General features: G+C 37.1%; 1 protein-coding gene across 10 annotated transcripts in view; it reads right to left on the minus strand.

Annotated features, from left to right (window-relative positions):
* The window catches only part of FGD4 (FYVE, RhoGEF and PH domain containing 4), a 250,933-nt gene that overhangs the window by 22,201 nt on the left and 203,091 nt on the right, over positions 1–25,641 (minus strand). For 8 of the 10 annotated variants that reach the window (XM_040488463.1, XM_040488469.1, XM_040488470.1 and 5 more), the window contains 6 exons: positions 23,984–24,014; positions 23,670–23,762; positions 23,278–23,403; positions 18,333–18,473; positions 11,330–11,470; positions 4,502–10,147 (listed from right to left, as the gene is read on the minus strand). In XM_040488463.1, coding sequence (XP_040344397.1) covers positions 9,890–10,147; positions 11,330–11,470; positions 18,333–18,473; positions 23,278–23,403; positions 23,670–23,762; positions 23,984–24,014 — 790 coding nt within the window. In that variant the 3' untranslated portion in view covers positions 4,502–9,889. Of the gene's footprint in view, positions 1–4,501; positions 10,148–11,329; positions 11,471–18,332; positions 18,474–23,277; positions 23,404–23,669; positions 23,763–23,983; positions 24,015–25,641 lie in introns of those variants that run through there. The other 2 variants (XM_040488466.1, XM_040488464.1) reach the window with 1 other exon arrangement.

Below are 25,641 nucleotides of genomic sequence, written 5' to 3' on the forward strand. Positions count from 1 at the left end.
ATAAATATCAAAGTGGAGCAAAATGAAATATACTAAAAAAAAAAAAATGAAACAATGAGCTAGTACTTTGAAAAGAAAAAATTGATCAGCCTTTAGCCAATTCATCAAGAAAAAAAGAGAGAAGACTTAAATCAGAAATGAAAGAGAAGAAAGTACAATGGACATCACAGAAATACAAAGGATTGTAAGAGACCACTATGAAAATTATATGTCAACAATCTGGACAACCTAGAAGAAATGAATAAAACCCTAGAAATATACATTTTTCTGAGACTGAATCAGGAAGAAACAGAAAATCAATTCCATTACTTGTAATCAAAAAGCTCCCAACAAGCAAAAGCCCAGGACCAGATGGCTTCACAGATGAATTCTATCAAACATTTGAAAATGGGTTAATACCCATCCTTTTTTTAAAAAAACACTTTTTTAATTTTAATTTTTTTAAGTAATCTCTATGCCCAATATGGGGCTTGAACTCACAACCCTGAGATCGAGATTCACATGCTCTACTGAGTGAGCCAGCCAGGCGCCCTGATACCCATCTTTCTTAAACTATTTAAACAAATTGAAGAGAAAGGAATGCTTCCAAATTCTATGAGGCCAACATTATTTTGATACCAAAACCAAAGAAACACCACACACACACACACACACACACACACACACACACACACTGCAAATCAATATCCTCTATGAACGCAGACGCCAATACCCTCAACAAAATATTAGCAAACTGCATTGAACAATTAAAACATTAAAAGGATCATTCCTCATGATCAAGTGGGATTTATTCCAGGGATGCAAGGATGGCTCAAAATATACAAATCAGTCAATTAACAAATTGAAGGACAAAAATCATACGATCATCTCAATAGATGCAGAAAAAGCATTTGACAAAATTCTACATCCTTTCATGATAAAAACATAGTGAGTATAGAAGGAATATACCTCAACATAATAAAGACCATATATGACAAACCCATAGCTAGCATACTAAATGGTGAAAGCTGAAAGTTTTTCCTCTAAGGTCAGGAACAAGAAAAGGATATCCACTTTCACCACTTTTATTCTTTTGGGTTTTTGTTTGAAGTTTATTTATTTATTTTGAGAGACAGAGAACATAAGCAGGAAGGGGCACAGAGGGAGTGAAGGAGAATCCCAAGCAGGCTCTGCACCAGTAGTGCAGAGCCTGATACGGGGCTTGAATTCATGAACCGTGAGATCATGACCTGAGCTGAAATCAAGAGTCAGATGCATAACCAACTGAGCCGCCAAGGTGCCCTTCACCACTTTTATTCAACATAGTACTGGAACTCCTAGCTGCAGCAATCAGGTAGGAAAAAAAAAAAAAACACATTCAAATTGGTAAGAAAAAAGTAAAACTGCTATATTGCAGATGACATGATACTATGTGTAGAAAACCATGAAGACTCCACCAAAAAACTATTAAAATAAATGAATTCAGTAAAGTTGCAGAATACAAAATCAACATATAGAAATCTGTTGCGTTTCTATCCACTAATAACAAACTCACGGAAGAGAAATTAAGAAAAAAAAAACAACACTGGGGCATCTGGGTGGCTTAGTCAGTCAAGTGTCTGACTCTTGATTTCAGCTCAGGTCATGATCCCAGGGTCATGGGATCGAGTCCTACATTGGGCTACAGGCTGGCTGAGCATGGAGCCTGCTTGAGATTCTTTTTCTTTCTCCCTCTCTTTCTCTCTCTGCTCCTTCCCGCTTGCTCTTGCTCTCCCTCTCTCAAAATAAATCAAGTTAAGGGGCACCTGAGTGACTCAGTGTGTTGAGTGTCTCACTCTTGGTTTTGGCTTGGATCATGATCTCATAGTTCATGGGTTCGAGCCCTGCATTGGGTTCCACACTGACAGTGCAGAGCCTGCTTGGTATTCCCTTTCTCCCCCTCTCTGTGCCCCTCCCCTGCTTGTGCTCTCTCTCAAAATAAATAAAATTTAACACAAATAAATTTAAAAAAGAAAACCCCATTTACAACGGCATCAAAAAGAATAAAATATGTAGGAGTAAATTTAACCAAGGAGATGAAAGGCCTATATTCTGCAACTATAAGATAGTGATTAAAGAAACTGAAGACAACACAAATAAACAGAAAGATACACCATGTTCACAGGTTGGAAGGATACTGTTAAAATTTTCTTACTACCAAAAGCAATCTATAAATTTAATACAATCCTTATCAAAATACCAACAGTGTTTTTTACAGAACTAGAACAAATAATCCCCAAATTTGTATGGAACCACAAAAGTGCTCAAAAAGCCACAAATAGTCCAATTACAAAAATGGGCATAAGACATGAATAGATGTTTCTCCAAAGAAGACATACAGATGGCCAAAAGACACATGAAAAGATGCTCAACATCACTATTCATCAGGAAAATGCACATCAAAACCACAATGAGGTATCACCGTATAGTCAGAATGGCTATTATCAAAAAGATAAGAAATAACAACTCTTGGCAACGATGGAGAAAGTGGGACCCTCATGCACTGTTGGTGCGGTGGGAATGTAAATTGGTGCAGCCACTTTGGAAAACAGAATGGAACTTCCTCAAAAAATTAAAAATAAAAATACCATACCACCCAATTAATTCTTTCAGCTCTTTACCCAAAGAAAAATAACTGCTTAAAAAAGATATATGTTTAGTTTACTGCAGCATTATTTACAATAGCCAAGATATGGAAGGAACGTAAGTATCTATCAATAAAGATGTGGTACATATAAATACAATAAAATATGTTCTGCTGTTCTGCCATAAAAAGGAATAAATCTTGTCACTTGCCACAGGGATGGACCTAGAGGGCAATACGTGAAGTAAATCAAAGAAATATAAACACATATGATTTCACTTATATGTGGAATCTAAAAAACAAACGAACAAAAAAATCTCATAGAGATGTGGTGGATGCCAGAGGGGTGGGAGGATGGGAGAAATTTGTGAAGGGGTTTGACAAATATAAACTTCCAGTTATAAAAGCAAGTCATGGGGATGAGAAGTACAGTAGAGAGAATATAGTTAATATTATAAGATGGTAACTAATGGCAAACATTTTGTAATATATATAATTGTTGAATCAGTATATTGTACACCTGGAAGTAATTATTTAACTATAGTTCAATTAAAAATAAGATATTATGTGCTGAATGCCTCATGTGGGCTAGGCAATTTACTAAAATATCACCTAAGTCCCACAACGTTTCAAGAAAGCGTTTGTGTCTAAAGTCACAAAAAATGGAAGTCAGGTATTTCTAGCCAGTTAAGTATGAGCCGCTATGTTAACGTATGAGTATAAACCGCCACTCCAAAGAATGGTTTGCAGAACATCAACATCACCTGAGACCTTGTTGGAACTGTGTCATCACAAACGTGTTAAATCAGAATCTGCACGTTAACAAGTGATTCCTATGTACATTCGTTCGAGAAGCCTTGAGTTACGCACACTGGCTCTCTCCACCATGTTTCTAATCTGGTATAAGATGAACTCAAACAAGTCGTATCAATGAGCCAAGGACAACCTTTAGTTTAAGGAATTCTGCAGCTGATGCTAATTGTTTTTATTAATTTTTTTTAAGGTTTATTCATTTTTCAGAGGCGGAGAGACAGAGCCTCTGGGGGAGGCGCAGAGAGAGAGGGAGACACAGAATCCAAAACAGGCTCCAGGCTTTGAGCTGTCAGCACAGAGCCTGATGCGGGGCCCTAACTCACGGATGGCGAGATCATGACCTGAGCTGAAGTCGGATGCTCAACCGACTGAGCCATCCAGGCGTCCCTGATGCTAATTGTTTTTAGGTATCAATTAATAAATTAATTCATTAAGGCCTGACGAAGGCTATACATTTCTGAAAAGGATGATTTCTAGAGATACTTTACCTGTGAAATCATACTGTTCACACATTCCTTTTTGAGATCTGTTTTATGTTTTAAATCAGAAGCCAGTAACTGGGTGAAACCCAGTGAAACATTCCATGAAATACAATTTACCTCTAGAGTGCTTTGTAGTCAGCAAGTGCCTTTTTCATATTTCTTGGACTGACCATAAGACTTTATTATTGGGACTCAGGTAAATTGTATAAGGTCATATAATACATAATAGCAGGACTACAACTCAAAGACAGTTTCTCTGACTTCCATTTCCATGTCTGTTTCCCCACATATGACTGGAAAATTTAGGCGAACACCATTAACTATGGAGTAGAGCAGTCATTTCTCAGAGAAGAGAGAAGCACTGTTGTAGTGCTTCCTGCAGATGTAATCTTGGAGTTATCACAGGGAGAAGTCCCTATTTCCACATCTGGGGAACCCGGACTTCTGTCACAGCCTTATTCTTGAGAGATTTACATAGGTTTCGGTAGGGAATGAGAGGTAGGAAGCAGCATTGGTACTCTATTGGAGTAACTTTTCTCTGAGACAAACAAAATCATTGTGAACATCTCCAATCCTGGCTGCAATAACATTTAAGTCTTTATAATTCATTTAAGGATGTATTTATTTACAAGATACAAATGCTTAATATTTAATAGGAATTAAAGTGCTTAATTTTACAATGTTTCCAATTCTATGCCTTTGTGACCAAATATACATATGTTACACAATATATACACTATATGCAAATATTTTACATTCATACAGCTAGAAAAGAATTACTTTTTGTGTATGCTTTTTTCACATTGGAGTTAACTCTAAAATTCTGATAACATACCTTTTCAAACTGACCAGTCAACAATTCAAAAACCCAGATAACACTTACTCAAAAATATCAGTCAATTGTCACTCACAAAATAAAATGCTAGTTTGGTTAAAAAAAAAAAGTTTTATATACAGATATGATTGCTAATGAATGGAGACCCCTCCCCCAAAGTGATACATTCCAATATCCACATAATATGTAATATATAATACAATTCTGTTATTATAATGGTCCCCACAGACTACTGTGTTTCTTTCCAAACCTGTGTATATATCACTCTATGTATTTGGTATTTACTTATTAAAATATGCTACAATGAGATTTCTTGATTTACGCTCTCACTAAATCTACCATAACAAATTTTAGGAAGAAGGATACCATCATGTAACCCTCAGTGACTCCAGTGAGTTAAAAACTATCTTGTAGAAGCCATGTGCTAGTTCTGCCAAACGCTCAGTCCAAAAAGTAGAAAACCATGATTGACTTTAGAGGAATTTTTTACCTCATAAAACAGTGCAGAAAATGGCCCAATAGGATGAAAGTCTTTTAAGCCTAAAGAAAAAGGTAAGTAATAGAGAAAGACCTGGGGGCAACAGATCCCATCAGTATGCTATTACAAAGACTTCTACTTTATAGTTCATATCCCTACTGCACTTAAAGTATTTTTCTCTTGTCTTAACATACACTGCTCTGATCAGGAGATCAGCAGTCTCTTTCTGTCCACCTCTCTGTTCACTCTTGCTTATTTCAGTTCCTAATTTTTTATTCCTCTTTACTGTATCAGTAAAGAAAGCAAAGTTATCTGCTCATGAGAACATGATTACGGGGCATACAGAAGAATGAATTGTATTAAAAACCCATGTAAATAATTCATGTTAAGATATTTAAGTGAAGAGAACAATTTCTATAAAAATTTCATTCCTATGGAAAAACAGAATTGGAAATCAACAGTGTTTTTACATATATACATATATGCATAAATTCACAGAAAGGGTTTTAAAAGTAGATCTAGTGGTCTTTATATATCAGACTCATATTTTCTAAATCTGAAGAATCTATAGTAGGTAGTAATATGAAAATAAAAAGCAATTTGATTCTACTAAAATTGGATGAGAATGAAGAAGTAACACGATCCACTACAGGTGTCAATACAGTTCTATAGAATAAGAACTGGTTAGCCACAGTTTTTATATTAATACATTCTTGAAGAATACAAAATTGAAGAAAGAAAACATTAAGACATTCTTGCCTTTTGAGTTAATTTTAGCTTATTAATACCATGTGCTTAATCTTAGACCCGCTAACACGAATATCATGTGATGTAAGAAATTTTAATCTTCTATTCTGCATTATAGCAAGGATACCTGCAAAAAAAATAAGACCTTTGTTCCTTAGAAGTTTATTTGCTCCTGTTGGTGCCCTTTCCTCTGGACATATCTAGTCCAGAAAGATAATAATTAGAGTTATCACAGACAATATTCTCAGCATAAGAACTTAAGGCTTTAAATATAATCAGAAGTGGGATCGAAAATCTGAAGGGAAAACAACCACCCTGTTTCCACAAAGTTGACGAGAGAAAGTAAAACATAACTGTGAACTCACAGAAGTATTTTTGATATACGGTTTTTAAAGGCATCAATGAGTCTTTAGCAACCCTGCAGCACTATGAAGCTTGTTGTTTTCTTTATATACTCATGACTACTACAAGTACTCTTTTAAAAAATCCAAATGTGTATCTATATATGGGACAGGGTATATTTAAAAGGTTTTTGTAAAAAGTTTAGTACTTTTTTAGGTTGGAGTATTTGTTTTTAATTGGGGTAGGTCACCTGGTGAAGGTAAGTACGCCAACCTGCATGTTATGTTAAACTACACGGAAAATGAAAGGACCTTGATGACGTAGTGCAGATGTGCTTAATTCTTTCAGTATCCATACGCTTTGCAAAAGTAAAGATGCCCTTGACAGTTACTTGAATCCAAGGAATAATGCCCTCCCCTTCTCTTCCCTAGAAGTTATAGTATCATTTCTAGAAGTTAATTCTCTATCTCCTTGTGACTAGAGGCATTCGTATTAAAATTTCAGTATAAAAACATACCCTGAAGAATTTTATTGCTTGCATACATGATGGCATCGTAGATGCCATTATTACGAAAGTGGCTGGTGGCATTTTTCATTACCGAGTCCCACTTAAATCTGGAGAGAAGTCTGCACTACATTTTGTACTTAATATACCAAATGGGAGACATTCAATAAAAGCGAAATTTAAGTTTAAAAAACTGGAATGTTTGTGGTGAGTAGCAGTTTTTATCGAAGAAGTACTTTTTAGGTTTGGAGGAAGGGCACTTTAAAGATGGCTTGGAAAGCACCAAATTAGGGAAGATAAGGAATAAAGCCTATATGGGATGTTGGTTTTAATAGGAAAGCAATTAATTGTTTTTTTATGTTCAATTTGTCATGGCTGCTCAGGGGTGTCAAAAACCAAGATGGAGATGGTTCTTGAAACCAATCACACTTTGAAGTCTTTTAGTTTAGTTGAGTGTTTACTAAATGCCTAAGAGTATGCCCTTGCCTTTCTCCAAGTAAAAGCATTAGTGATTCTTTAAGAGAAACAGGTAAGGCTGCTTCAGTGCTTCTCTTTGTGCTTGTCTAAAGAACACGGGGTGAAACATGAAGACGGTGATTGAATAATCAGAAATTCTCTTCTAGTACGAATATTTCTGATTTTTTAAAATTAAAGATAATGTTAAGAGCATGATGATATTCTTTTTACAGGAGTGTTCTCTCAATAACCTAAATTAAATGACATTGATATTTATTCAGCCAAAACTTGAGTGTGTCCATATCACCCGATTTCCCAGGAGAAGAACTTACGGTAGGGAAAGTGTAGTCTGCTTGCTGTTCAAAAGAGTTTTCAAAACTAACTTGGCCCATAAATCTTCTAACTGGCCCTTATGTTTCCATTGCTCTGTCCACATTTACAAAAGTCATGTTTTACTGATAATCATTCTGCATTTTTATTGCTTCTCTTTTCTTGAGATTAAGAACACCAACACATCATCTATAGCTATAGTGTAACCTTCTCAAAAGCCACCCTGAACACATATGTTGTACATACATACCCACCCCAAGGTTGGCAGCTAGAAAAGAGAAGTAATGTAACATTTCTTTGAGTCTGTCCCTTATTTGATAGGGCCTAAGAAGCTACCTTTATCTCTTTCTGACTCCAAATATTTGGTTTAATGTTAATGATCGCGGCTGACTTTCCTTTTTATAGAGGAAGGCAATCTAACTGTGTCCGCCATAATCAGTTTACCTTCTTTTTTGGAGTGGGGAAAAAAGATACTTTAAATATTTCTTAAAACAGCAGGCCTGAATAAATGTGTGGCAGTCTCAAATTCTGAGTGAATCTATTCTACATTTAAGGTGTCATCCTCAAAGGCCAAATAGTGGGGTCATTCTTGTGGATTTCTAGCTGACTTAGGCATTTAAACATGATAATGTTTGGGGTATAACAGGCTATATGGGGGGAAAAACACTAATTTGAGAAAAAGATTAAGTTAAATAGTCAACCTAATGTGAGATTTTAGTCACAACCACAGTATGGTGAAGAGTAGCCTTTGTACAAGAAATCATGTTTAGACTATTAAAAATTCTCCAGAAGATGAGAAAAAGCACTCAGACTCTCTTCAATCATCTTGTACCTCCCCCAAACTTGCCATTAAAATATTGCTTTTCATTATTGTGTTTCTCCCTCCTCCTCCTCACTGAGGTGGTTAAAAGAGTTGAGCATAAACTTCCTCTAATATCTATCTCCCTGCACCTCAAACACAGGTGATCACGTGTGAATTTTGTTCCCCATCGGACAAAGGAATAGGCCCACACAGTTATCTGAAGTGTTAGTTATATAGTCCGCATTTGACCATACTTTAACAGTCTTATGGAAAAGAAAAACATTACAATCAATGTAGTTTCCCTATGTCCCAGTTCTGTATAGAGTCAGGTATCTTGTACAGTTTAGGTATCTGTGAAAATTTGTGCACATGCTGATATTAACTGCTGCAAAAATTGTGAGATTGTGAAAGATAAAATAACCTGTGTGACTTTGACCATCCCAGTGACCAAAGTGCACTTTATCTCAGAATAATCAAGACTGAAGCATTAATTACACCCTCATCATATATTTCAATAGGTATTATTAGCACCTTCAAAGAGAGGCACTGTTTTAAATAGGCACAGAACAAAAAAATAGTACTTTAAAAATACTGTTGGAACTAATATATCCCATGCCAAATAAATTACTGCTTTTTCTTATTATAAAAATATCAATACCTTAAGATGTCAATCAGTTAAACATAAATCACCAAAAACATTTCTTAAAGTTTAGAACACTGTTCAATTGCAAGATAAAACATGCTTTACATTTAAAAAATAAATTAGAGACAAATATGAACCTAAAGCTGAAGAGAAAAGCATGTATAATATAATTATATTCATATTTAATACTATATACACATAATTGCTATATACTTGAGATATTTTATTCTTAGGAGTATTTCTACAAAAACAAGTATTATCTTTTCTTAATAAGTTGAAAGTTTGAACACCAACAATTTGTCCTTGTTGTTTTAAAAGAACATACATCATTTATGCAGCTTGAGCTTTATAAACTAAATTAAATAAGTTAATACAATAGCCTAAACTGTCCCTGTATGTATGTATGTATGTATGTATGTATGTATGTATGTATTTATTTATTTATTTATTTTTACCACGGATCTATTTTGGCAACATGGAGGTATATCTTTCAAACTGTTACAAGTCCTACCTGTGAAGGAGAAGACATTACAGGACCTTAAATGGAGGTGGCCTACTCTAACCTGATAGTGATAGAATCCAATGATAACATTTTCTTCAAGACAAAAGTACATATGCAAGGAATAGCTCATTAAAAAATGTTCCATTTTCACATTATTTCAAACTTTTACCGGTAGAATGGCTCTGCACATTAGTTTCACTATGAATACAGAAACATAGGAAAGTACTTCCCCAAAAGATGCATTTAAGAGCCTATATTTTTCAACATAAAGTGCTAAGAGATGAATGAGGAGGGCTGGGAATGTCTTGAGCTGTAAATCTTAGGACCTCCACACTGTGGATGGTCCTGAAGTTCAGCATTCTGATTTTTTCTTAGGTTCAGGATGATCATCCAAGGTGGTTGGATGCTTGTTGGGACCATCTGGTGTCTCACCTGTGACAGCTAAAAAGATGATTTTCAGCCACTTCTGTTTCAGTTCCTCACTGTCTGCGGCAAAGCTGTGCACAGACTTGGACTGGGTCAGTTTGAAACTGTGTGGCAGGTCTGCACTCCTTGGCATATCGTCCACAACGTAACCCAGGAGTGGAATGGTGGCCTGGGCTCGGACATCCTAAGGAAAAAACATGGTACATAGGAGCGTGAGATGTACTAGCTTGCTGTGCATGGGCCTGTGTGACCTGGCTCCCACTAAACCTCTTTTCCTACCACTGTTCTACACAGATGCGCCCTGTGAGCTCTCCGTGGACAGAGATGGGCATCCAGGACTTAGCATACTGCCTGCACGTGAGGCCACTGATAATGCTGGCTGAATGAATTAATGAATGAGAGCTGATACCTAAATCAGCTACGATTCACTGATCCTACACCCTCTCTCTGTGAAGGAGTCCATTCAACTCTTCATTCAGATGAAAAAGGGAAAAATATAAGGTATCGTATAAAAGCTGCAAATGTTAATGATGATTTCATTACCAAACGCAGCTTTATTTGGTGATCCATTTATTCAGGCATCAATGTATTTATGGACAAAAAAAGTTATGGGAAAAACAATGGAACAGAAGACAATGTATACCTTGGTATATGTAGTCTATTTCTAAAATAAGGTTTTCCTAGCTCTTAATGCAGACATAGGGTAAAATACAACAGATGCGTTGAAGATTTTATATATTTCCAGGTGAATGCAGGTGTTTTTCAAGCACAACACAAGCCACAGTGTCTGGGGCTGCTCTGGTGAGAAGTTCAGCCTGCATGTCTGTTGTTCCCATAGATTTAGCTCACATCTATGCACACATGGTTCTCAAAAACTTGCTACTGGATAATGTTAATCCAAGGTTGATTTAAATTCCCCTTCCTCTCATATTCTTTTCTTTTTCAGGTATCCATCCATTCAGGAAAAAAAACCCCAACTTATCATAATCATTTCCTGGCATTATAAAGGCTCCTTCTCCTCCTTGCTTTTCCCTCTGCTTCACCCCTTCTCTCATGCCCCCTCCTAATCCAACTCACCCTTTCTCAAACCACTGGAGAGGAATGAGAAGAAGGAAGGAGACAAATGAGGCACAAGGGGAAGAAATTATGGGCTATATTTTAAAAAGCAGCCTAAAAACTTTACAAATCAGTGTAAATAAACTTGAATTTTAGTTACTATTTTTCAATTGTAATGAAAGACAATGCAAGTGGTTGAACTCTCTTGTTCTATAGAGGATAGTAATGGAAAGATTTTGATTTCAGTGTCTATTCACCTCCTTTTGTACCCCAGGACCTCCATCCCCTCAGAAAAATGCAGTTTACATACCTGGGGAGCACCGTACATGTACAGCACAAGAGGGTCTTGTTTGGGGATCACACACCAAGCTTTTTGCCAAGGTTTTGACTTTTCCATATACTGAAGAAAGCTGCACACTACGCTGTTTCCAGACACTTCTGCTGATTCAATCTAAAAAATACAATGGAAGGAGAGTGAGAGAAAGAGAACACAAAATGAACTGGGTAGAGAGTAATTCACCTTATTGGAACATTCATAAAGTACAATATATTCATATAAAATGTCTCTCGGGGATGTCCAAAAAGGGCTCATCCCCAATTATTATTTAAATACTTATCTAGATCTTTTATGAACAAGGGAAAATATTTAAGTATTACCAGGCCTCAAATTTAAATAAAGTTAAACATTTATTGAATGCTTGCTATGCAGGCACTTTTCTTAGTTCACTACTTCATTTAATCTTCACCAACCCTAAGAAGATATCATTTGCATTCTCTCTGAGGTTCAGAGAGGAAATTACTTTCCCCAGGTCACACATTAGGAATTGACATGCTAGAATTTGGATCTGGATCCAGAGCCTGAGCTTTTTTTTTTTTTTAAATTAATGTTTTAAAATGTTTATTGGAGAGAGACAGAGCATGAGCGGGAGAAGGGGTAGACAGAGAGGGAGACACAGAATCCAACCAAAAGGCTCCAGGCTCTGAGCTGTCAGCACAGAAACCAATGTGGGGCTCGAACACACAAACCGTGAGATCATGACCTGTGCCAAAGTCGGACACTAAACAGAATGAGCCACAGAGGTGCCCCTCAGAGACCGAACTTTTTTTTTCTTATTTTTAATTTTTTTTCTTAACGTTTATTTATTTTTGAGACAGAGAGAGACAGAGCATGAACGGGGGAGGGGCAGAGAGAGAGGGGGAGACACAGAATGGGAAGCAGGCTCCAGGCTCTGAGCCATCAGCCCAGAGCCGGATGTGGGGCTCGAACTCACAGACTGCTAGATTGTGACCTGAGTCAAAGTTGGAAACTTAACCGACTGAGCCACCCAGGTGCCCCGAGCTTGAACTTTTAACCACAATGCTATACCAGCATCAATGATATAATAACGTGATAGCAAAAAGGTAAATACTGACCAGCAATCAGAATCCTGGAACCCGAGATAATTTAAAAGTTTTTAAAATTGTAGCCCTCAACAAGTACAAAAAGATCAAGAGCATTACCGTGCATATATTCAGACCACAATGCTATGAAAGTCGAAATCAACCACAAGAAAAAATTTGGAAAGGTAACAAATACTTGGAGACTAAAGAACATCCTACTAAAGAATGGATGGGCTAATCAAGAAGTTAAAGAAGAAATTAAAAAGTTCATGGAAGCCAATGAAAATGATAACACCACAACCCAAAACCTCTGGGACGCAGGAAAGGCAATCATAAGAGGAAAGTATATAGCAATCCAAGCCTTCCTAAAGAAGGAAGAAAGATCTCAGATATACAACCTAACATTACGCCTAAGAGCTGGAAAAAGAACAGCAAATAAAACCCAAAACTAGCAGAAGACAGGAAATAATAAAGATTAGAGCAGAAATTAATGCTATCGAAACCAAAAAAACAGTAGAACAGATCAATGAAACCAGAAGCTGGTTCTTTGAAAGAATTAACAAAATTGATAAACCACTAGCCAGTTTGATCAAAAAAGAAAAAGGAAAGGACCCAAATAAATAAAATCAAGAATAAAAGAGGAGAGATCACAACCAATACAGCAGAAATACAAAGAATAATAAGAGAATATATTATGAGCAATTATATGCCAATAAAATGGGCAACCTGAAAGAAATGGACAAATTCCTAGAAATATATACACTACCAAAATTGAAACAGGAAGAAATAGAAAATTTGAACAGACCCATAACCAGTAGGAAATCGAATTAGTAATCAAAAATCTCCCAAAAACCAAGAGTCCAGGGCCAGATGGCTTTCCAGGGGAATTCTACCAAACATTTAAGGAAGAGTTAACACCTGTTCTCTTGAAGCTGTTCCAAAAATTAGAAATGGAAGGAAAACTTCCAAACTCTTTCTATGAAGCCAGCATTACCTTGATTCCAAAACCAGACAGAGACCCCACTAAAAAGGACAACTATAGGCCAATTACCCTGATGAACATGGATGCAAAAATCTTCAACAAGATATTAGTCAACCAGATTCAACAATACATTAAAAGAATTATTCACTACGACCAAATGGGATTTATTCCTGGGATGCATGGCTGGTTCAATATCTACAAAACAATCAACGTGATTCATCACATCAATAAAAGAAAGGACAAGAACCATATGATCCTCTCAATAGATGCAGAGAAAGCATCTGACAAAACACAGCATCCTTTCTTGCTAAAAACCCTCAAGAAAGTAGGAATAGAAGGATCATACCTCAAGATCATAAAAACCATATACGAAAGACCCAATGCTAACATCATCCTCAATGGGGAAAAACTGAGAGCTTTCCCCCTAAGGTCAGGAACAAGACAGGGATGTCCACTCTCACCACTGTTATTCAACATAGGCTTGGAAGTCTTAGCCTCTGCAATCAGACAACACGAAGAAATAAAGGCATCCAAATCGGCCAGGAAGAGGTCAAACTTTCACTTTTCACAGAAGATAGGATACTCCATATGGAAAACCAAAAAATTCCACCAAAAAACTGCAAAGTGGCAGGATATAAAATCAACGCACAGAAATCGGTTGCATTCCTATACACCAACAATGAAGCAACAGAAAGAGAAATCAAGGAATTGATCCCATTTACAATTGCACCAAAACCCATAAAATACATAGGAATAAATCTAACCAAAGAGGTGAAAAATCTATACACTGAAAACTATGGAAAGCTGATGAAAGAAATTGAAGAAGACACAAAAAAATGGAAAAAGATTCCATGCTCCTGGATAGGAAGAACAAATATTGTTAAAATGTCAATACTACCCAAAGCAATCTACGTATTCAACACAATCCCTTTCAAAATAACACCAGCATCTTCACAGAGCTAGAACAAATAATCCTAAAACTTGTATGGAACCAGAAAAGACCCCAAATAGCCAAAGTGATCTTGAAAAAGAAAACCAGGGGCGCCTGGGTGGCGCAGTCGGTTAAGCGTCCGACTTCAGCCAGGTCACGATCTCGCGGTCCGTGAGTTCGAGCCCCGCGTCAGGCTCTGGGCTGATGGCTCAGAGCCTGGAGCCTGTTTCCGATTCTGTGTCTCCCTCTCTCTCTGCCCCTCCCCCGTTCATGCTCTGTCTCTCTCTGTCCCAAAAATAAATAAACGTTGAAAAAATAAAAAAATAAAAAAATAAAAAAAAAAAACAAAAAAACTTCTGACAGCAAAGGAAACAATCAGCAAAACTAAAAGGCAACCGACAGAATGGGAGAAGATATTTGCAAACGACATATCAGATAAAGGGTTATTATCGAAAATCTATAAAGAACTTATCCAACTCAACACCCAAAAAACAAATAATCCAGTGAAGAAATGGGCAAAAGACATGATTAGACACTTCTCCAAAGAAGACATCCAGATGGCCAACCAACACATGAAAAAATGCTCAACATTAATCATCATCAGGGAAATACAAATCAAAAAACAGAATGAGATACCACTTTTCACCTGTCAGAATGGCTAACATTAACAACTCAGGCAACAACACATGTTGGTGAGGATGCAGAGAAAAAGGATCTCTTTTGCACTACTGGTGGGAATGCAAACTGGTGCAGCCACTCTGGAAAACAGTATGGAGGTTCCTCAAAAAATTAAAATAGAACTACCCTACGACCCAGCAATTGCACTGCTAGGCATTTATCCAAGGGATACAGGTATTATGTTTCGAAGGGACACATGCACCCTCATGTTTATAGTAGCAGTATCGACAACAGCCAAAGAATGGAAAGAGCCGAATGTCCATGGATGGATGAATGTATAAAGAAGATGTGGTATATATACACAATGGAGTATTACTCAGCAATCAAAAAGAATGAAATCTTGCCATTTGCAAATATGTGGATGGAACTGAAGGGTATTTTGCTAAACGAAATTCGTCGGAGTAACACTAATATCATATGACTTCACTCATATGAGGACTTTAAGACACAGAACAGATAAACATAAGGGAAGAGAAGCAAAAATAATATAAAAACAGGGAGGGGGACAAAATGTAAGAGACTCTTAAATATGGAGAACAAACAGAGGGTTGCTAGAGGGATTATGGGAGTGGGGATGGGCTAAATGGGTAAGGGGCATTAAGGAATCTATTCCTGAAATCATTGTTGCACAATATGGTAACTAATTTGGATGTAAATTTAAAAAAAAAAAGGTTCTAAAATTGCAACAACTCTTTGAAGACCCATTTATAGTTTTCTGCTTTGTCCCCTGATATATATATCACTGGCTAAAAAGGGAACAAAATCATTGACTAAATAGATTTTATTATACACATTATGGGAAGCAAGTGGTTTGCTTCTATTTTCAATTGCTCAAATCCTTAGGGTAGCACTACTCGGTGCCATCCACTGAACAGTGCCGGTTCACAAACTGCTCTGTTACCCATTCCAGACAAAGCACAGAAAGTAGGAATAAGCACTTAGAAACTTTTAGAGCAATTTGACTTTGTGATGACATGCAAGCAACATGATTGTGTATTTTACAAAAATATTGAGTTGTGTGGCTTGGAAATAAAACTGGCCCTTCATCATATATACCTTAAGGAGCACCAGCAGGCAAACTACGGCCCACCAGCCCACCACCTGTTTTTGTATGGCCTAAGAGCTAAGAATTTGTTTAGATTTTTTTGATTTTTATAGATAAAATTTAAAATCAATCTGATGACAGGGAACACTAACTTTGGACTCCAATGAAATGAAATGTTATCTCCCCTACCTACAAAGAATTCCAATCTTATTGCCCTATGATAAAAAACTATACTACATTATTATTGTATTTTGAATTTTGTCAGTAAAAATTTGTGAAAATGTGTTTTCTTTCTTATTATAGAAGTAATGTTTTCAGGTTTTCCTCTTGGCCTGCAAAGACTAAAATAGTTTCTCTGACCCTTTACAGGAAAAGTGTGTTGACTCTCGGTCTAAGGCACATAACACACTAGTTGGCAAGAAGCAAGTTTCAAAATGCATGTATGTGTGTGTACATGCACATATACATATCTTCTACTTATAGACCTCACATAATAGATTTATTTAATTAAATAAATAAAGGTTTTTTGAGAAAACTACCTAGAGATTTTTAATTCAGAGATACAACCTGAAACCCATCCCTTAAAACAAGTCATTGGACTCATTATATTAAGCCAATTGCTGTGTTTAAAAGTCTTAAGGCTGTGTTCTTGGGAGCCAGTGAAACATGTCTTTCCACCTCCTCGCCAGGGAAAGCCCCATTTAGGTCTGCCGACAAGCAACACATATACCCTAGAAGAATTCAGAGTTAAACTTTTAGCTTTTCAGCCTTAAATGGACTCTGAAGTTTATGATTCTTTTTCACTTAACAGAAATGACCCTTGTATGCTTCTACTGTATAGATGCTCAATAAACAGTCATTGATTTTTTTTTTAATATTCTTAAAATGTTTATTTATTTTTGAGAGAGAACATGAGCAGGAGACGGACAGAGAGAGGGGGAGACATAGAATCCAAAGCAGGCTCCAGGCTCTGAGCTGTCAGCACAGAGCCCAATGTGGGGCTCTAACTCACAGCCGTGAGATCATGACCTGAGCTGAAGTCAGATGCTTAACTGACGGAGCCACCCAGGTGCCCCAACTGTCACTGATCCCTAATAAAGCATGGAAATTCTTAGTAAACTATGTATGTCTATGACTTTAGATACATAGAATTATGGTCATGAGCCTATTCTTCACAGACTTTCCAGGCTACCTTGAAATTTCTGCCACAAAGGCCTTATTATATAATTTATTCCTTATGTTAGTATCTTTGAGTGTGAAACTCATTTCAGGTACAAGCTGCATCATAGTGCCCAGGCTTGGGAGGTTCTGACTATTCTAAAAATATGAGTCACATTCACTTGCTAGATATTTTAATAATATTTCAAAGCAGTTACCAGATTACTGTCACTGGCTGCTAAATGACATTTTTTTTTTTAATTTTTTTTTTTCAACATTTATTTATTTTTGGGACAGAGAGAGACAGAGCATGAACGGGGGAGGGGCAGAGAGAGAGGAAGACACAGAATCGGAAACAGGCTCCAGGCTCTGAGCCATCAGCCCAGAGCCCGACGCGGGGCTCGAACTCACGGACCGCAAGATCGTGACCTGGCTGAAGTCGGACGCTTAACCGACTGCGCCACCCAGGCGCCCCAATGACATTTTTAATACAATAAGCTGGAAGACATTTTCAGGTAATAAAGTAATAATTTAATATGAATTTTAATAATTTCAGACAGTGGCTTTTGAAGCCAATATGATAAAATTACCAGGTAAACACTTTCCTCTTAAAAAATACAGTGGAGGGGCACCTGGGTGACTTAGTCACTTAAGCATCCGACTTTGGCTTAGGTCACAATCTTGCAGTTCATGGGTTTGAGCCATGCATCTGGGCTCTGTGCTGACAGTGTGGAGCCTGCTTGGAGTTCTCTGTCTCTCCCTCTCTTTCTGCCCCTCCCCCAATCGCACATTATCTCTCTCTCTCAAAATAAATAAATAAACTTAAAAAAAAAATACACTGTAATGTTGGGCATCAGAAGAGACAACAATTCATACTCTTAATATTTTATTATAGCTGCTTTCACAACATTAATGTATTTCACCTCAAATGATGTTGACTAAACATAGCACTGACCCTCTTCTTTCTACACAACTGAATATGATTCCAAAATTAAGCAAGATGAGAGAAAAGTATGAATCTTGCTTCTTCTTCAAATTGAGAAATAATAAAATATGCTACTTGTATTCTTTAGGGCTAAAAAACAATTCTACATTTCTTGCATAAAAATTTCAGTTCTCCAATATTTAATATTCCATACCTCTAAAATTCCTTTTCTCTTCTTTTCTTCACTGTCCGTGAATCCACTTATTATTTGATAACAGTCTTTACAAACTTTGTTCAATTTTCCACCATCATACTCAAGTTGAGCTTTGTAATCAGAACACTTCCAACAAACCACCTTAAATTAAAAAAAAATGAAGAGTAAATAATCATACAGATTTAAGCAATAAGCACTTCCAGTAATACTAAATGAGAAAGACTTAAATATTTAAGGCAATTTTTTACCGGACCAAGAATATCCCATGAACATTAGGAATATTTATCACGGTATTATAATGCTGTTGGTGATGAGCTCTGCTAGTTCATCCTTGTCTTCCTTGCTCTAAAGGTAGGAGACCTTTACCTTTCATATCTCTGGATGTTTCATCAATAAGCTCCCGAAATCAACTCAGGATCTTCCCTGCCTGAAGCTGTTTCCTGACTCCACCCCACCCCTCCAAACCTATTCCCTACTAATGCTCCCTATCCTGGAAAACAGCACTGACATCCAACCAGTCATGGCAAGTCAGAAACCTAGGAGTCATCATCCTTGACATACACCTCTATTTCACCCCATACAGTCACCATATTACGAAGTCCTGATTTTATCTCCTAGATATTTTTTTTCGATTTGTCTATTTCTCTACATCTTCCTTCTAAGTGCAAGCTATTAATATCCTACTTTGGACTACTGCAATTTCACGACTGGTCCTTGTAGCATTCTTACCTGAGCGTTCTCTAGCCTCTGTTTACATCCGTCCAAGCTATTTTCCAAACAGCACCAGATGCTGTCTTAAATATGCTAATCTGATAGGTTTCTCCTCTATTTAAAATCCTTAGTTTTCCCTTTGCTCTTGATAAAGAACAGATTCTTACCGATGGCCCACAATATCCCATATAATTGGCCCCTCTTACTCTCTGTATCCCCAGTGACACTGGCTTCTTAAGAGCCCCTGAAGTGCTATACGCCTGTCCTCTCTCAACTCTGCTTCAGCGAGTTATCTCTTGCTCATCATTCAGATGTTGACTCAAATTTCACTTCCTCAAGGAAGACTCCTCCAACTTCCAGAATGAGGAACTGTTTCTTGTCACTATGCTACTGAAGTTCCCTTATTTTTCTTGATGTACTTATTAGTTTAAAAAAAATTTTTTTTAATGTTTATTTATTTTTGACAGAGAGACAGACAGACAGAGCATGAGCGGGGGAGGGGCAGAGAGGGAGGGAGACAGAGAATCTGAAGCAGGCTCCAGGCTCTGAGCTATCAGCACAGAGTCCGACGCAGGGCTCGAGGTCATGACCTGATCTCACAGACCGTGAGATCATAATCTGAGCCGCAGTCGGACACTCAACCGACTGAGCCACCCAGGTGCCCCATTGATGTACTTATTAGTTTTTAATCATACACTTGTGTGATTATTTGGTGTTTGTAACACTCACTGGGCTGTAAGCTCTGTGAGGTATCATTCTTGTAGATTTTGCTCATAAGGCACACAATAAACTTAGAATGCCAATGAATGAATGAGTACAATGCAAATGCATTCCATTTCTTAGTCAATAGCATTTTTTTCCTAATTATTATAGGATAATTGTCAAAAAACACTTCCCAGTTTAAAAAATTATTTTCTTGGGGCAATTGGGTGCCTCCATCGGTTAACTGTCTGATTTCTGTTCAAGTCATGATCTCATGGTTCATAGGTTCAGGCCCCGCATTGGGCTCTGTGCTGACAGCTCAGAGCCTGGACCCTGCTTCAGATTCTGTGTCTCCCTCTCTCTCTGTCCCTCCCCACTCATGCTCTGTCTCTCAAAAATAAATAAACATGAAAAAAATATTTTCTTGGCTATAGCAACTTCTCACTAGAAATGTCTCCTGAGTCAAGGGAAACAAATGCAAAAATAAACTATTGGGACTTCATGAAAATAAAAACCTTCTGCACAGAGAAGGAAACAATCAACAAAATTAAAGGTAACCTTCTGAATGGGAGAAGATATTTGCAAATGACATATATCAGATAAAAAGTTAGTATCCAAAATACACAAAGAACTTACAAAGCTCAACATCCAAAACATGAATAATCAGTTAAAAGATAGGAAGAAGACATGAATAGACACTTTTTCAAAGAAGACAGATAACCAACAGACACATGAAAAGATGCTCAACATCACTCATCATTAGGGAAATACAAATCAAAACTACAATGAGATATCATATCACACCTATCAGAATGGCTAAAATCAACAACACAAGAAACAACAGGTGTTGGTGAGGATGTGTGGAAAGGGGAACCCTCTTGGGCTGTTGATGGGAATGCAAACTGGTGCAGCCACTCCGGAAAGCAGTATGGAGGGTTCCTCAAAAAGTTAAAAATAGAACTACCCTATAATCCAGCAATTGTACTACTAGGTATTTACTCAAAAAAAACTAATTCAAAGGGATACATGCACCCCAGTGTTTATTGCAGTATTATCTACAACAGCCAAACTATGGAAACAGCCTAAGTATCCACTGACTGATTAATGGATGAAGAAGAGGTGATATATATGTGTGTGTGTGTGTGTGTGTGTGTGTGTGTGTGTGTGTGTGTGTGTGTATCATAATGCATACATACACACATGCAATGGAATATTCCTCAGCCATAAAAAGAATGAAATCTTGCCATTTGCAACAATGCAGGTGGAGCTACAGAATATTATACTAAGCAAAGTATATCAGAGAAAGACAAATACCATATGATTTCACTTATATATGGAATTTAAGAAACAAAATAAGCATAGGGGGAAAAAAGAGAGACGGAGAGGCAGACCAAGAAACAGATTCTTAACTATAGAGAACAAACTGATAGTTACTAGAGGAGAGGTGGGTAAGAGGATGGGTTAAATAGATGATGGGGATTAAAGACTGCACTTGTTACATGGAAGTGTTGAATCACGATTTTGTACACCTGAAACTGATATTACACTGTCTGTTAAACTGGAATTTAAATGAAAACATAAAACACACACACACACACACACACATACACACACACACTTAAAAAAAAGCATCTTCTTGCTTCAAAAAGCATATTTCCTCCCAATTATAGTGGACAAACTATTTAAAACCATATAAATATTAGTAAAACTTTTAGTTTAGGTTCACAGCATATACAATTCATGATAGAAAAAAAAAACTATTCATTGTTGGGGTGCCTGGGTGGCTCAGTTGGTTGAGCGACCAACTCTTGATTTCAGCTCAGGTCGTATTCCCAGGGTCGTAGGGATTGAGCGCCATGCTGGGCTCCATGCTGACTGTGGAGCCTGCTTGGGATTCTTTGTCTCTCTGTCTGCCTCCCCTGCTCATGTTCTCTTTCTAAAATGAAAATTTTTAAAAATTTAAAAAAACTCAATTCACTGTTTTCTCATAATTGCAATGAAATGACTCTAAGAGTTAGAATTAAACATGCCTGCATCTGCATATTCATATTAGCTACTCTCTTATTTATTTCCAACTCATATCATAGTATTTTGGTAATCCACATTCAAACACGTTTGTTTGAACACAAGGCAAGTGTGTCAGTCAATACCCAAAATCATTTCAAGCAAACTCAATGACAGATTAAAAAGTCTTACCCTGAGGGGAAAGTTTGCTATCAAATTGAACTTTGATCGCAGAACTGTTTCACTGAGAAAACTTAGGAGGAAAGCAGAAGAATAAATCTGCAGTAAAAGACCAATCTAAATGAGTGATCAATAAGAAGTGTTGCACTTCAGCATACTAATAATATGTTAAATCATGGCACCACAATGCCTGCCCTTCTGTTTACTTGTTGCTTTTTAGAAGAAAGTAGATAATCTTCAACTTGGTACACAAGGCCATCAAAAACCTGCGGTTCTCTCTCCCCTGCTTCATTTCATGCTTTGTTCCTCCCTCACTCTTTCCATATGAAATAGCTCAAATTGCTGAAAACCTGTCACCAGCCCCCTCTGGCCTGAGTTATTGAGTTTTGCGTGCCCCTTTACATGTATAACCATAAACTTCTAATGGGCACAGAAGTCCACACATGTTCCTCTGGGAGGCTCACTTCCCTGCCCAGAGACAACTGTATCATACTGAACCCTCTTTCTCGAATCTCCCTCATCCCTCTTCTCCCTCTTTTTTCAGCTGATGACTCTTCCTCATACTTCAATGACAAAATTTCCTACCACAAAATCAAAAACACACCCACATCTGCACCCATCATTTCCTTTTTCCTTTCTGTTATAATGGAGGGAAGTTTTCCTCTCCCATCAAAAGCCTGAACTTCCATTTATGCTGTATGTTCCAACTCTTGTTTTCTCAGAGACATCAACTCCTTTGGTTATTATTTACCTATTTAACTATTATTTACCCATTTAACTATTTCTTATGCCCCAGTTCCTCTTACTCATTAGGCTCCAGCCCCATTACCTCTGGCATCCCAATAGCAGACCCAACTTTCTCCTATCTCAGTTCTTCTGACATACAGAGCCACTGAATGCCTTTCCCACCCCCCTTGCCATGGTTAGCTCTTTCTCACCTTTTAGGCACCAGCTTACTTATCTGTGCCTCAGAGAGGTTTTCATTTTTCTAAGTAAAATTGGTTCCAAGTCCTCCTCTGTTAACATCATTCTCTATTCTAACTTCTTGATTGCCTTCTTGGTGTCTCTGTAGTAATTTAAAATGCTTATTTGTCCATTTACTTGACTTTGGTTATTTTCTCCATTAGAAGGTAAACTAGGTGAAACTGGCTATCATTTTGCTTACCATTTTTTCTCCATGATCCAGCACAGTGTTCTGCACATAGCTGTCATCAAAATAAGTTTATCAATTAAGTAATTTATTTAATTGAATGATTTTTTTTTTTTTTTTGCCTTTCCAAACTGGATGCTTTTACAACACTTATATAGTTACTAGCAGCCTTCATGACCATTAAGAAATCTCACTTACATGTCCACATGCTCGACAATGATGTCTTCTCCTTGTCAGTGCATTGAAAGACTCCTTGCATTTCATACACATTGTTACTTCATTATCTCGGATCCATCTTGGAGCTCTTTTCCCTAGCTCAGCAGTCTAAAAAAGAAAGAGATTCAGTTTTAATAGAAAACACTGTCATTTCCATCTATTTTTTTACTTATTTATTAAAAAGCACTTCAACAACATTGCTTATATCATGCTCTGAAACTCAAGACCCAGGAAAAGAAATAAAAGGTACAAAGAAGTTTAAGCAGCACAAAAAGGCACTCGCTATTGTATTCATGGAAGGAAAAATGAGATTCTGTCTAGCCAGTTCTGCAACTGCAAAGAGAAAAGAACTTAAAGAATTTAATTCAACTTACAGAAACCTCTGAGTGCATGTCATTATCCTTTGCAATTGCATTTCTGAAGGTTTCATGCCTCTGATGGAAAGCATCAGTGGTCTCCTGAAGCGCCTAAAATATAAATGAGATTCAAAGCACACATTAAAATATCACTTACAAATTAATGAAAATGCCTTATCAAACAAATATCTATGATGTGAAAATGACCTTAAGAATTAACTGACTTTGTTCTTATGACATTGATGTATGTATACGCTACAATATGTACATGTTTGTGTACACAAAGGTTACCAAAAAACAAAAACAAAAACGAAAATAGAAATCCGGTTTACCTTGATCCATTCTTCTTTGTCTTGCTCAGAACTAAAACAAAACAGAATATAAGTGAATATAAGTGAATGCAGAAAACATTAATGAGTTATAACTTGTGAATAAGAATAAAACTATGCTTTGATGTTGTTTCAACTTTCTGGAAAATTCAGGGATGTCCAGGAAGAAGTTTCAACAAAAATTAAACAGAATCTTTGGCAAGTGAACAAACAAATTCTTAAACAAAATTATGGTACACATAATTTTTGAGTGGGAGAGTTAAGTTTAACTTCCATTAATATACTGCCCTGATGTTATTTTTAATAACCATCATCTAGCTGAACATATTAGGTAATGTAGATGTAGTTATACCAGATATACAACTAGTCTTCCAATTCACCTTTAAGAAAACACACGAGATTTTCAAAGGCTACTAGTCACAGTTCATCTTAGAAAACATTACATGTATCCTCTAGAATCTAAAATATCTTTGTAAAGGTCTTAGGGAGCTATTTAATATTTCCTCTGATAAATAATTTTGCTAGAAAGTTTTAGGCAATACTGTACTTAACCTGTTACAGATAAAGCAAAACAAAATTTTTAGATGCTTGTAGGAAGGAAGTTTCACAGATTAATGGACTCCAGTACTTAATAATTTTCTGTTGGGAAAAAGAAAATTCCTTGACTATAATCAAATCTTCTATTTTCCTATTGAGGCAAATTCTCTTTATTTCATCTCCCTTGCAGGTAGCTTACACAGCTGGCTGCTGTCACAGAATGTGTTAGAAAAGTCCTCATTAGTAGACTCCGGCCTGAGCTAGATCTTCAAGTTGGGGGATTTTGAAGAATGTCAAAAGAGTGGGGCTCCATTTGTTTGCATGTGTTTGCTAGGCTAGGGCTGAGTTTGAGTTCCAGCCCGAATGTCACATGCCTCGCTCCTACAGGTGTCACATATAAATGAGTCTAGCAGGAGCTTGGCTCTTGTGACATCATCCATCTTTCTAGCAAATTTATTCTTGAGCATCATGATGTACCAAGAATGCAGCTAGAATCCATGCTTGTCAAATGGAAGATTCTGCTTATTGTTCACCTGGGGATCCTTGGACCAAGACTCTTACCGAGGAAGGCTTCAATCTTGCTCCTCAAAAAAGATTGCTCCCTACTGCAGTGGCCTGCGTGGATAAAATTATTTCTACTGCCTTGTAATCATAGTTATTTCCTAGCTGCTCTCAGCCTTTTAAATGCAAAGAAACTTGATAAGTCTTTAATGCTTTTTGTTTTACTTTCTCAGTCATGGCAGATTTTTTACTCCTCTAACTTACTTATTACTATGTTTTTACATACATTTAGTAACATAAGACCATGAAATAAAAACTATGTAAGACCGAATACTTTATATTCTTTTAAATATGGAAGAGGAAGTAGAATGTAAGAGGTTTTTTTTTTCCCTTCTTCTTTTTTTTTTTTTTTTTTTTTTTGGTCACTGTGGAAAAATCTTTATTTTAAGAAAAAAATTTAGGGGCGCCTGGGTGGCGCAGTCGGTTGAGCGTCCGACTTCAGCCAGGTCACGATCTCGCGGTCCGTGAGTTCGAGCCCTGCGTCGGGCTCTGGGCTGATGGCTCAGAGCCTGGAGCCTGTTTCCGATTCTGTGTCTCCCTCTCTCTCTGCCCCTCCCCTGTTC

Source organism: Herpailurus yagouaroundi, unplaced genomic scaffold (genome assembly GCF_014898765.1).
Source record: "Herpailurus yagouaroundi ecotype Mexico unplaced genomic scaffold, PumYag 166, whole genome shotgun sequence".
NCBI lineage: Eukaryota > Metazoa > Chordata > Mammalia > Carnivora > Felidae > Herpailurus > Herpailurus yagouaroundi.